Raw genomic sequence first — 14,166 nt, 5'->3', positions numbered from 1 at the left:
TTTGGTGGGTTAAAAACTACCGCTTTCTTCATTTAAAAATAAAAAGAGCTAATTTCTATAGCAATAAACTCCAGTTTGGATTCAATACTATTGGTTGAACGGCCAATACACTTAGCTCTTAAAGAGGTGTGCACATACCTATATACCAACTCCTCCTCCACGTTTTTCTTCTCTGATGTGTCTGAATAATGTATAATCAGACTTAACAACAGTCACTGATTTAATGGTTGGCTTAAGCGAGGTCTCGCTCACACCGATTACATGCATATGGTTGAAGGAATAACACAATTTGAAATCTTCGATGTGAGCGGGTAGCGATTGGGCATTTACAAGAGATGTACATAACGAGTCAGAGGGGGATTTTGAGTTGGCTTCAATTGGAGAACTTGATATCGAATTAGGGGCCCTGATATTAATTATTTGAGCACTGGATGAATCTCTTATAAAAACCTTCCAAGTCTTTTTCGGTATTTATAACTGTCACGGGACAACCCTCAGATTTCCTAGCGAGATAAGTATACTATTTCTCACCCAAGCGAACTTTAAATTGCCTTTCTTTTTTAAGTCTCTGGCGGACGCAAAGACTTTTTTGTTGAATGGGGTGAGGGCCTCATCAATGAAGATTGACTGCGTGTTTTGCGTTGAGGCAGAGAACCAACCCATATCTCTGTTGCTTAAGTTTTCCTCGTCCGCCGTTTGAGTATTAGTTCGTTTCTTTTACTTTGCCGGATGAAGTGTACGATAATAGGTGGTGGGTGAGAAGGATTGGAAGTCATGTTGCGGTGTCGTGGTCTGAACGCGCAATCTATATCCTCAACGGTTAAAGGAGCATTAAGAGTGGAACCAATGTTCAGCACTATACTTTCGGCACTTTCATCAACTTTAAATGGCAAACCTCTTATTTCAACACTATTTCTCAGAAGTTCTTGTTCTTGTCTTTTCAACCTGTTCTCAAGGTCATCCACATTACCCTGAAGTGTATTTGTTAGCTCCTTAACACATATCAACTTCTTCTCAATCATATCAAAATTGGCTGATAGGGTAGTGACTAGAGCACAATTTTCACTTAATTTTTCAGTGAATGACACTTGGTCTTCTTTGATTTCATCCACCTTTTTCAGAGTCTCATGCAGTACGTTCCGAAGCTCCATCGTTGGCAGATCTGATATCTTGGTCTGCTCCTAGTGATATTTCAGCTTGCGTACTGCGATCCGTGACAGCAGGAGAGGAGTAAGCAGGTCTTCAAATGGGAGTGTCGTCTCGTCGAGATCCTCTATTCCCTCCAAGGCATAGGTCACATGACCAGGGTTTCTGCAGGTCCTCAAGCGTTCTTACATCTTCTTCAGTGAGATTTTTGCAGTGCAGGTGATGTAGAGTCAAGCAACCACTGTATTGGAGGGAGCCACCTCGCTACACTGGGCAGCCACAAGTTCCACAGTTCGGCATAACTCGCTTATGTTAGAACAGAGAGACAATCGTTCGGCTCGGTGGCTCGAGAGATACTGTCCCCTTCCCCTTGAGTGCCTACATATTAGAGCACATACGACATTTTTGCGATGTGTGGCCGAAGACAACAAAAGTAATAATGGAAACTAAATCCGTTAGAGAAGCAGAAGTGACTTATATTAAAATTGCCCTCAAGACTTTATAACAGTCAATTTCTGAAGGATGATGCAGTCTCCGTGCAGCGTCGTACCACTGCTTTCCTGGGTCTAGATCGTTTGGCACCACAAGAAATACTTTTCTGGTGTTTAACGAGAGGTAAATTCACATTTCGGAACACGACAGTGTACTTATGCTTTCCTCCCACTCATTTTAATTCTCCGTTTTATCTAATATTACTTTATACACGAAATAACGTATATGACAATACAATCCTTATGCAAGCAATGCAGATGTCATGAGGTTCACACGTCATCAACATGGCGTCGCCCGAGAAATGCATTTTTGAGGCGGAATTCAAGTTGAAACTTTAAACTGATCTAGGGGCGAAATTAATCAGCGCTCAACGGTAAAATTTGGTCAGAGCCTTTCTGACACCCATAGCAGTATAATTCAAACATAATATTTGGTAGTGTAATCCCTACTATTGAATGACCGCGGCCCCTTACCACAAAGCGGAGTAATATAAGACGAGGGGTCCAGACATCTGCTCCAAGATTTCAAGGGTATGGTCCGAATCCTGCTTTTTGGGTCCCAAAACTAAAACTGCGCGAACCCGTGACCATCATAAAACGAGAAGATCAAGGAAACATATTTCTTCGGCATTCATTCCCCTGCGTAAAAATATATCCGACAGAAATTTGCTGCTTTCGTCTCTGCGTCAAGAAACGTCCTGCCCATATAGATATCTAAGTTCTAAAAACACGCATCTCACATTCGGCCGCTTTGAGATTTTAAGCAAAGGGTAATAAATTTTAAAAATAAAATACAAGAAAAGAATAACTCTTGCTATTTTTGAGATAGGTGTTGTTACAGCTTAGCCATCGATATTTCCGGCATAAGGGAATGGGTTACGTGGTTACGAGCAATTTTTTTACTTCTTTTGTAACCAAAGAGAATTATTTGAGGCTTCAATACTGCGATCCACCAGGAGGAGACGGTTTAGAATTGTATGCACAAAAAATAAAAGGAATTGAATAGCAGACATATGGGGCCATAAGTATAGGATTCCACATTAGCTAAAACGGACTGAATCGCACGCATATTTTGGGGCCACATGATTCTGAGGGCCGGAAGCTGTTGAAAATGGAAGATTTTTATCTTATGATGAAATTCACCGAACCTAAGCAAACCCGAAGGAATTTCCATGGTTTTTATTTCTTCCGATTTTATTGATGAAAACATGTATGCCTATTATGGATCATAAGGGGGGGTATTTGAAGGTGTTACGGTGGGAAGCAACAGAGGAGTGGGTTTACAGTTAATTAGTTCAGGAGGAAACAAGTTATTCTGTAGTTCTTGTGTAGCTATAGATATACCTTGAGGCTTCTGTACTAGGAACCACTAGGGGAGGGGGATTTGAGCTGTTAAGTTAAGGTTGAAACAAGTAAAGTTTTACTTCTGGTGGAGCTGGAGAGGGATCCTTGAACGCATATCTTATCGTAAGCACACATTCAGTGGCTAAGGAAAGAAAACTCGACATTTGAAAGACTTAATTTCTCGTTAATTTGCAAATTATGAAACGTAAGGCAACACAGGAGTAACAAAATCTCCGCCATATCAATACTTTCTCATAGTATAGCAGGTTATGAGAAGTACTTCATCGGTATTGTACACAGTAAATTTTTGGTGTCGTAAGTAGACGTCCATTGGCTATTTAAAACATAAAAACGACATCCTTTAGCACATGTAATCTTTGTTCAACATATTTGTAAATGAAAGCCATTTCACAATTAAATTTGTACTTCTTCTGTAACAATAGAGAGATACTTTGATGCTGTAAACCACCAGAGGGTAGGGTTTAGAGTTGTGTACTTAAGGTTTGATAACCCACAGGAGTTTGCAAGATGTCCACCATATGATTTTTCCGATAGTTCAGCGGGTTTTTATAAGTCTATAGTTGGCACTGTTTGCAGTAAATAAGTATTGTCAGAACCGCATGTCCATTGTGTACTCATACAACGAAAAAATATTCCTATATAATGCATAGCCTTTCTGTGACATATGTTTATTGGAAAGCTAAAGAGTTCCATGGATATTCGAAATGTCCGTCTTATAATTTTTTTTCCAGCGGTTACATTGAAACCACATTTAATTGTTAAGCGATTCCTTTAGTGAAATACAGAGTTAAATGTAGGTACCCAAAGAACACAATTGGAAAATGGTTGGCGGTTAGTCGAGAAATTGTTCTATTTCTTGGTTGATTGGAATTTGCAAACATCTTGAAGTTTGTTCAACTGTTGTCTTGGTTACAAAGGAAGGGGAAAGGAACTGTAAATAACAGTTAATGCATAATATTTACATCAGGTAAATATAGCTTTCTTGACGCATAATTCTGAACCGACGCGAAGTGGGCTGAAATCGAAAATAGATGACCAAAATCCTCAAAATCGATTATTTGAGCTAAAAAATTAAGCAATTCAGCATCACTTTCTCAATCTTATCTTTCCTGTTCTCACTCAATAAAAATATGTATGAAGTCAAAAATGAACAAATCTATCGAAAAACGACCACCCTTGATTTTTTTATGAAAATAGTCTTCCACTTCATCCTCGAGAAGTGGATTTCGGATTTCTTTAATAACAATAATTTTGTACTATGTTAAGAATCATTTCTCTTTCTTCCATTTGGAGGTTATTTTTAAATATTTTTTTGGTTTTATTAATTTCAGATTTATAATAAGAAATGCGGACCCATTTTCAGTCAATTTTTTACATAAACGTGGAAAAAAGTAGATACTTCCACCGCGTTCCTCCAAGAGACTTATACCACGTCATTTCATGAAGATATGGCATTGACGTGCCGTGGACTCCGATGCTAATCCCCGCCGGGCGGAGAGTACGGCGACGCGGCTAGCATGTGGATACGATATGGCCACATTCACTTTATATCTGGATAATAGATATCACCAGAAAGATATAAAATAATCATCAGAAAGTAAAATTAATTAATTTTAGCGAGAACATAGAACGTAGTCATATAAAAAAAGCATGAGTTGACCGCGAACCGATTCCGCTGGTAGGGTTATAAACCCCGAAAGGAGGGAACCCAAATGCCCTCGGAGTCCAAGATGATGTGGAATCCCCGCTAGGAAAGGTCAAAAAAGGTTTGTGATGAGAGTGTGTGATTATCCGCGACGACATTCGTCACAAATGTCCTAAAAATGATCCGTACGGAGGGGACAGAAGAATCTCTTAGGGCTAAGTTCAAAATTCATGCTAAGAAAAGATTTCTACCGAATCGAAAGACTTAACAGACATCTTCAAAAGAGGGCAGTTTCCATGACCGGGAAGTTTTCTTGGTCCGCGCAGAATAACATTGCTCGCTGTGGAACTAACAACTCTATATAGTAAAAAATTTCATTAACAGACGCAGTCGGCAGATAATCATTATTTCCACCTCATTAGCCTTCAATAATTCACACATTCCATCAAGTTTTTTTTAGGTACCAGCAGCAGAACGTAGACCTTTATGGAACTACCACCTCAAAATAGCAGTCACTCTAAATAACGGAGGTGGACGAGAGAAAATCCATGTTTCTCCCTCTATAACCAGCAATAACGGACACATTCAAGTAGCGGACACTCTTAATGACGAACAGCAGGTAATGTATATTTTTGTCCCAATATCCTTTCATGCTGGTTACCTCCAAATAGCGGACTCTTACAAATAGCAGACACCTCCAATTAGCAGAGTTTTTAAAGTCCGGTGGCAGAACATAGACCCTAAATAGTGGACTATTGTCATAATGGACACTTAAAATGTGTAAAATTTCCAAAATAAATATCATGGTATTTCCAAATATCAAATAGAAATGAGCGTAATGATAATTTCACGGCAAATCACAACCTTAAATAGTCAAATATATTTCCAGCATACAAATTTCAAATTATTTAAACTTATGACTATGGTATTCACCTTGGATCCTTCGGCTGGCCCTCGAAATGAACGCATCGTAATCGGTTCAGCTCCGAGTAGAAGATGCACAGGTCTTTGTCAAACCGTACCCTCGAGTAATAGGCATAGCGCAGGCTCCGGATTGATCTGAAATCAAAAGTTCAATTATTAGTTAACTAGCAATTACCTAATAAAACATCATATGTCCTTATGAATGACTTCCTCTCAATGGAGCCTTTTTAGCCCTTTCGCAGCTTTTCAATCTCCGAAGACCTACTCACATGCGGCGAAAAGGTTAAAATGCGTTTCGTGTGCCCATGGAGCAGATATTTCAATAATGGGCGTGGTACACCCTCCAAAGGGTCGCTAATCCGCGACCCTATCCTCAACTAGCTCACCCTTGCTGGCCCGTCTTATCGACCTCCCTCCCGAAAAGTGACCGTTCTGACTGCAATTTGAAAATAAATCAATCAATCCGATCATTAAAAAATATTGGTTGCATCGCACTCCTGCCAATCAAGCAATCAAGCACGTCTTTGAGCCGTGTTTCTGCAATAAAAAATAACGTTTTTGTTAACTTTGCTAAACACATGGGAGAGGACCACCGGAAAATGGCAATTTTTGCAAATTTAACAAAATCGTTATTTAGTATCGCAGAAACACGGTTCAAAGACGTATTTGATTGCTTCATTGGTAGGAGTACGATGTAAACAATATTTTTAAATGATCGAATTGATTGATTTTCAAATTGCAGTCAGAGCGGTCACTTTTCGGGAGGTAGGCCCCCCCGCTCGGAGGGATCCAAGAGACGGCCCTGCGTGGGTTTGCTCGTCGAGGAAAGGTTCCCGGATTTGGGACCCTTCGAAGTGCTTTTGCGATAGTGCATGGCAGGGAGGAAGAAAAGTACGTTCACAGCAGTCTGCCATGCGAACATACTAGGTACAATCGTTTTCAAAAGTATGAAGACACCCAAGAGCCCCACTTAACTGATGTGGTAGGGTCGGTAAAAACTTGGAAGGTTGGCACATATGGTAGCATGCATCTCTCACCAGTACGCCGACAAGAGCCGACGAGGACGGACGCGCGGGCGACCGGGCTAGCGAGACAGGAGTCAAAATACAGGCTCAAATGCCCTAGCGGATAGAGCACTGAGGAAACTCACGTCCACGAACAGGTTGGGCAGTCGGAGCTTTCTTGTGAGCTCGGTGGCGAGGATTCTCTCTCTTCAGAATGAAATTTGGACTCACTGTGTACACGGAATGTGTATGTGGCTCCGTAGCTGAGTAGGAATACTTCACGCGCATTTTATACAGTGAAGTTATGGGGGGGGGGATTCCAATCTGAGAAAATTTTAATTTATTTTATTTTGTGAAAGGTCAATTGATAACATCAACATAATAGATATAGTTGACTCAAGAAAAAATTAACACCGAATATTTAAGCAACTATTTTTTTTAATTAATGACTCAATCTGCGTCTGCACATGCATTTCTAAGCTAGTTAATTCAAAGAGTGGTAGTAAGCAGGGGAAGTGGCACAGGTTGTACTTTATCCTTACAACTGTCAAATTTCCGTTGCTAAAAATCTCTACTCATATTATGGAAGATACTCAATAAATAGCCATATATACTCGTGGTTGAAATCATAATGATAGCCATAGATCATGATGTTTGCAATTCAATCGAAATCACTTATCAACCAAAAAATAATTTTTTCTGTTCTAACCATGTTTTTGGGTCATCCTTTGGTATTTTTTGGTCTGGTTCCGAAACTGGTCCCAGATATTTTCTTTCATGTTAAGTTTTTAGGACAATTGGATTCAACTGGGATTCAAGGGAGTTTAATTAAATAAATTGTGAATTAGAATAATGAGAAAAATGGGTACTTACTCGGAATTTAGTTGCTTATTAAGCTTCTGACGAATCCCTTTTCAGTGTTCACCACTAATCTGATAACATGTTTCTGAACTTTTCTTGGTGCCGTTTGTGCATCAGTAAATATTCTAGTGGAAACGGCAGCAAGGTTTGTAGGAAAAAAGTCCAGGTGTGAGCCGATGAAGTGATTTGTTTTGAATACGTAGAGTAGCCCATTTTTGTGCAATTTTATTACATTCTCCATGAGATCGCGATGACATTTAGCCATTCTCTTTCCCAGAAAACCTTTACCTGCATTTTTGAATGACTTCCATGCGCTTTTTTGTTGAACTCTAGCGGTCAAAATTTGAAATTCTTTAGTGAAAAATTTACTGCATATTCTTGTAAGATTATTTCCATCAGCTAATGCTTTCGAAGGGAGTTCAATTCCATCATACTAGAAAGCAGCCTTAAAGCTGACGTCAAAGAAGTCAATGAACCTAATCATCTGCGTTGTATTCAAAACTAAGAGTACCCATTACAAAGAGAGCATCATTACAAAAATGAAGATTGCTTCAAGGGAAAAAATGATTTTAATTCACCAAAATTGAGAAATAAAGAAATTCACCACAATCAAACGGTATATAATTACATTCCTGAAAGCATATACATATGAATGTCTGTTTCAATCATACTTAGAGGCCTATTACGAACGGCTCACCGCGTGCGGTGAGACTCCCCCTGCGGTGTCATACGTACCCTACCTACGCTACCCCGGTGGTGAGATACCAACCCCTAATGACGGACGTTTGTTTACCTTTTTCGGGTCGAGCTGGCGTTTTTAAAACAAAATATCCGACGATAGAGACTCGGAAGCTATCACATTTTGTGATATTTATAATATTAATGTCTGACTAAGCGTATAAAATATAAAACTGGAGCCGGCTGGAGCAGTTGAACAAAAAATTTATAATACCTATATAACATCGTTGTAGCAGTCTGAGCCACGGCCGTAGGAGATGGATACGTTGATTGTAAGTTGACCCTCATTCATTTATTTAATTAGAACAATTTGGATGATTTAATGTCCGCTATGTTTTTATATGCAAAAACATCTTCCATTCCTTCATAGGTGCCGGAAAATTCGTCGTTAAGGACTGCCTGTGCTTGTATTGTATGGTGAATACAGCTGTTGTTCGCCACTTGGAGAGATCTACGAACATCTTTTGTGGCAAAATATTATTTTTTTCAACGTGACAACTTCTTGTATTGCAAGGTGAATACTACTTTTGCTCGCTGCTTGGAGATTTCTACGAACATCTTCTGTGCCAAAGTAGTGTTATTTTAAGTGTGACAACTACAGTTTGTATTGCAAGGTGAATACAGCTGTCGCTCGCCTCTTGGAGATTTCTACAAACATCTTTTGTGGCAAAATATTATTTTTTCAACGTGACAACTTCTTGTATTGCAAGGTGAATACTACTTTTGCTCGCTGCTTGGAGATTTCTACGAACATCTTCTGTGCCAAAGTAGTGTTATTTTAAGTGTGACAACTACAGTTTGTATTGCAAGGTGAATACAGCTGTCGCTCGCCTCTTGGAGATTTCTACAAACATCTTTTGTGGCAAAATATTATTTTTTCAACGTGACAACTTCTTGTATTGCAAGGTGAATACTACTTTTGCTCGCTGCTTGGAGATTTCTACGAACATCTTCTGTGCCAAAGTAGTGTTATTTTCAGTGTGACAACTACCGTTTGTATTGTAAGGAGAATACAGCTGTCGCTCGCCTCTTGGAGATTTCTACAAACATCTTTTGTGGCAAAATATTATTTTTTCAACGTGACAACTTCTTGTATTGCAAGGTGAATACTACTTTTGCACGCTGCTGGGAGATTTCTACGAAATTCTTCTGTGCCGAAGTAGTGTTATTTCCAATGTGACAACTACCGTTAATCACAGTGCCAGTGGTTGTAATGCACAAAGTTTGACGCGGTTGGCAAATATCTGCCAAGAGCTGTAACTATCAGTGTTCCATTGTGATTTGTTTGTAAACAGTGGTTTACGCTATCGAGAAGTGTCTGATAGCAATGTAAAAATTGTCAGTGGCGTTTTTACCTTCGTCAATCACCGTAGAGATTACATTTCACGATCTAGTTTAAAGTTAAAAGCTATGTGTGAAATTTGTCAATCGTACCAAGGAGTTGTAGTGAGAAAAGTCACCTGTGCCACTTGCGTAGGATAATGTGAGGCTTAAAATCAGTGATTAAATAGTTGTTTTCGTCATAGCGAGCTCTTGATTGAAAAGTTTACGTGATGAATATAAGAATGGTAGTGATTTCCAGTTTTTGATGATCGTATTTGCCTATTTACCATTATTTATTATGCTGTGAGCTTGTATCGATTGTAGATTTTACCTTAAATATTGAAATAAGTTGTAGCCTGTGAGCGTGATTGCCGCGGAACCGTTTCGCGATCTCACATGTTTATTGTGGGCAGTCTGTTTTTCTGTGGTTGTGTATCCGTGAATAAAACAAATAAATGCTGAAAATCTGTCACATTATAATGAAATAAAATCTTGTTGTAACCAGAAGTGCATATCTTGTGTTTTTTTAATTCTCTATAGCTTTTGATAGATAACAGCCAAAAAGTTATTTTTCATTATTATTAAAAGTGCCTTTCTTGTTCTCTGAATTTGCATTAGGTTTCCAAATCCCGTTTCTTACACGAAAGGAATGCAGAGCAACAGATATTTTGTCATTTCACAGATGTTGAGTGTCATATTGTCTGTGACTAAGGCTCTCCAGCTAAGTATTCGTGGTGTATTTTCATATATTTTTTTAAGAATGGGCATTTCAGTCAAAGCTCTCATGGAATTGGTGGTTCACCTTGCCCGTTGGCCCTATAAGTACTTCTAACGTAATTTTTCGATGGTCTGCCATGCAATTTGTCATTACCTGCGTCTGCTCATACGTGATTTTTTGATGATATCTTCCGCAAGTCACTGCCAATTATTGTTTTGTTCAACTTTTTATCCTACAAGCACGAATAAGAGAGCAAAATTCGTTCATTTGCTAAACATTTAAGGTGAATTAACGAAGGACACATCCCTATTAATCCATAAATACCACTATTGTCTTTATCAACTGCCAACAACTCTTGCCGAAATATTCGTCAGCTAGAAACAGTTGCCGCGGAATTGGAACACCGCACTCCCTTGCCATTGGCTACACCATTATCGGGCTGAAGGAGCTCAGAATGTTTCATACAAACGTCACTTCCGCCGCATCGCTCCCCTCCGACCCCCTGACACGTACTCTCCGCCTGGCGGTGACTCTCCGACCGTCCCATTCGTAATCGCAAGGGACGGTATGACACCGTATACCGAACGAAAACTCCGCCCGGCTGTAGCGCACCGCCCGCTCGATCGTAATGGGCCCCTTAACAATAATTGAATTCTTGTATTTATCTTGTTTTTGATTTCCTTCAGATAATTGTCTACCATTTCTAATAATAATGATAACAACAGTATGTAAGCTTCCGTTGGTAAAAAACGAGTCAAAATAACACGACAAACAATGTAAAACCATACTTAATAGTTCGTCAAAAAACTATATTCTTGAACTCTGCAGTAACCCTCGGATGTGAAAAACATTTTTATCTAATGGGCATTTCAATATTTAACGTGATGTAATTCATTTAATTTACTTGGGGCAATTTGCTCTACTAAACCCGAGCAGTATCCATCTGATATAGAAATAAGATTGATTTGTCCAAAAGACATTGTTATCACTCGATGGATAATTTTACAACCTCATATAGATATCCTATTTTAACATCCACAACGAGTGATAAAAATGACGTTACATGCATATCAGGTTGTAATAAACTTAATATTCTCAATTAATATTGAATAGATGAGATTCAAATCGTATTAAACTTAGGAGTGGAACGAGAAGACGTAGTCTAGATACAATTATGGTTCATTAAATAAATTTTGGAAAAAGTCAATTCAATTGTTCTTTTTATTGCCTTTTAGCATAAATTCAAGAAGTATCACTTATTTCCTTAAAAGTATTTGAACATATTCTTAGGAAACACATGCTCAGTATAGAACTGAAGAGCACAGATGAAAGGTTAATAGAACTGGGGATTACCAAAAACCATAATTAGCACAAGTATAATTTCTCATTTGTTATGGTGAAAATATCTTAGAGGTGTTGTATTATTGTATTGTAATACCTCCACGTCAACTTTGAGACATCGCTGTATCGTCTTTTAGCAGGTTCTTTCGGTATTTGACAGAAATTCATGCAACATAAATTGGATTTGCATGGATAATGCACGGACGTGCATTATCCATGCAAACGCATCAACGCCGGCAATGTTCTCTGGATGTTGTTGGGATTTTGATTACCGCTTGGGAAAGGATGTCGAGTCATGCATTAGATAGACAGTAGGCACGAGCCGTAAACAATTTCTATTAAATGTATTATTCAATGCCACCATTTTTGTATATAATTCGTACAAAATTTTATAGAACCCGCAAACCCATTTGATACAACCGGTATAAATAATTAACGGAAGAGAAACAAAAAATCTTCTGTCCATACCTTACAAATATTTGAAGTGAAACAAAAGTGAATATACTCGTCCATGATAAATAAGACTTCCCTCCCCACAGTTTCCTGAAAAGAGAGGGAAAATTTGTGAGTTGCATTCATTAATTTATTGGTCCAACTCTCAAGCAATCAGAGTAGAAATTTCATAAGGAAAGGAGTGTCTTATGTAAAAAGAAAGAATCCGCACATAGAAAGTTCAATGACCCAAGTGGAAGCAACTTAAAGTATGTGCTGTGATTGCTCTAGCATCAGGGACGAATCAAAGGTGTGTCCGGGTCCTGAGGCCAAGCATGTAACTTCCGTCAATATAGAGGTAGGTCTCACGAAATCGGAAAAAAAGAAAAAAATCATGTAAATGGGGCACGAGTATTACAAATGAGGTTCCTCTAGTCAGCTTCTGAATCTGTTGGCATCCACATTGCATTTAAATGAGGTTGCAAAAGTCGCCACTCGCGTCGCTGACGGACAAATTGATCCGAGTTTCACGGGGAGATAACTAGATACAATTAGTGGTGTTAACAGAAATTTATGAAAATGATGATGTAAACTAACAAATTCATAACTTTTCCATTATTCCTCGCAATTACAAATATTAGAATGTAAAATGTTGGATAACATTGCACTCATCACCACACTTCGGACAACTTTGAAAACCTATTAACCCATTATAATCCATTTTTGCGTGTAATCAACACCAAAAACGTATACATTTTCAGCTCTATTCAGGAAAAATTTAACACTAGAAGGGCAGGAGGTGGTCAATTGACCGTTGGTATTTTTATATCGCGCGCCATTACGTTATTTTCCGACCAATAACGCTGAGATTTTTGACTTTTGATATTTCGGAACAAATAACCTGAAAATGAAGTTTATTTGTGTGGAAAAAATCCATGTCCAGAAAAGTGTCAGATTTTGCCTATGACGACAGCAAGCGGTCAATTGGCCGTTTTCGATTAATGTAATACCGTAATTTAGATCTCTTTCCTGATCCTTGGTATCAATTTCGTCAAATATCACCGCGTGCACTTTACCACGCACAAATACTACTCAAAAGTGACTCTCATTTCCTTGATTTAGTTTTCCATTATGATTTGTTTTTTTCTAATGTACATTTTTATACCAGAAAATCACACCAGGTAACGTTTTTATAACGCTACTTGTATTTTAAAACACATGATGTATTATTTTTTTTAATATTAAAAAAATTGGTGTAATTAATATTTTATGCAAAGTTCATTGTATTTCCTAGCGCTACATCTAACCTTAAAACATAATTGTAACTCTTCTACACTTTTCACGTAAAAATATGGAGGTAATAAGGATGAAAGAATACAAGAAATGGGTGAATGGTCTATTGACCGCTGGCGGTCATAATAGGACATGCGGCTTATTCCAGTCATTCTAGTGTTAAACAACGTGTTCTTTTATGCTGTAAAGTTAAATGGCAAAAATATGTAGCTGCCACAATAATTATGCTGGAGTAGAAAAATTAATCATTTTATAAATGAGAAGTCTCGAAATTTAATTCCTTCCAGAAGCGGATCTGGATCAGAAAGGGTAAAAATGCGATTGAAGTGGCATCAGATATCAGTTTTCCAAGGGGAAGCATTAGGCCTCCTCTATGCAGTGCTCTTGGCGAAAACACTGAATTTTACTCTCGAGCCAAATTGAACATAAGTGTGTCAGTTGCGCAAGCGGCAAGAAGCGAGACTTCCAGTGCAAAGATTTTTCGTTCGAGTCGCGTAAAATGTTCCAGTTGATTCGAGAGTAAATTCAATCTTTTTACTGTCTCTGGCTGGTGCTTCCAAACCACTTTCGGTTCGAAAACTCAGCCCCTTTGAAGACTTTCGTATTCGCCCCGCACTGCGTTGCAATTGGCTAACTTCAATCGCGAATTAATAAGAGGGAACAGTCAAAATAAAAAATTGGCTTCGATATCTAAAACCAAAAAGATGTGAATAAAAAACCACAGGCCAATTTTCACAGCTCAAATTCAGTGTTTTCCCGAGATAAGTGACTTTAAGAGTCCGCGGGGAGCTTCAGCCACGCCCACGACGAGAAATGTATTCCTATAGGCTGACGCTGTATGACGTGTGAACCTCATGAATGTCGCGTAGTAATGCTTGAAGAAGC

The 14,166-nt window shown here is 38.6% G+C and overlaps 1 protein-coding gene across 1 annotated transcript in view; it reads right to left on the bottom strand.

Moving 5' to 3' along the window:
* The window catches only part of LOC124173030, a 43,096-nt gene that overhangs the window by 23,282 nt on the left and 5,648 nt on the right, over positions 1 to 14,166 (bottom strand). The window contains exons 2-3 of the mRNA XM_046552557.1: positions 12,025 to 12,099; positions 5,581 to 5,706 (exon numbers count right to left, since the gene is read on the bottom strand). Of these exons, the coding sequence (XP_046408513.1) occupies positions 5,581 to 5,706; positions 12,025 to 12,099 (201 nt within the window). The remainder of the gene's footprint in view (positions 1 to 5,580; positions 5,707 to 12,024; positions 12,100 to 14,166) is intronic.

Source organism: Ischnura elegans, assembly GCF_921293095.1.
Source record: "Ischnura elegans chromosome 13 unlocalized genomic scaffold, ioIscEleg1.1 SUPER_13_unloc_4, whole genome shotgun sequence".
Classification (NCBI taxonomy): domain Eukaryota; kingdom Metazoa; phylum Arthropoda; class Insecta; order Odonata; family Coenagrionidae; genus Ischnura; species Ischnura elegans.
Note: the sequence above shows the minus strand (reverse complement) of the source record. Positions and strands in the feature narration are given on the sequence as shown.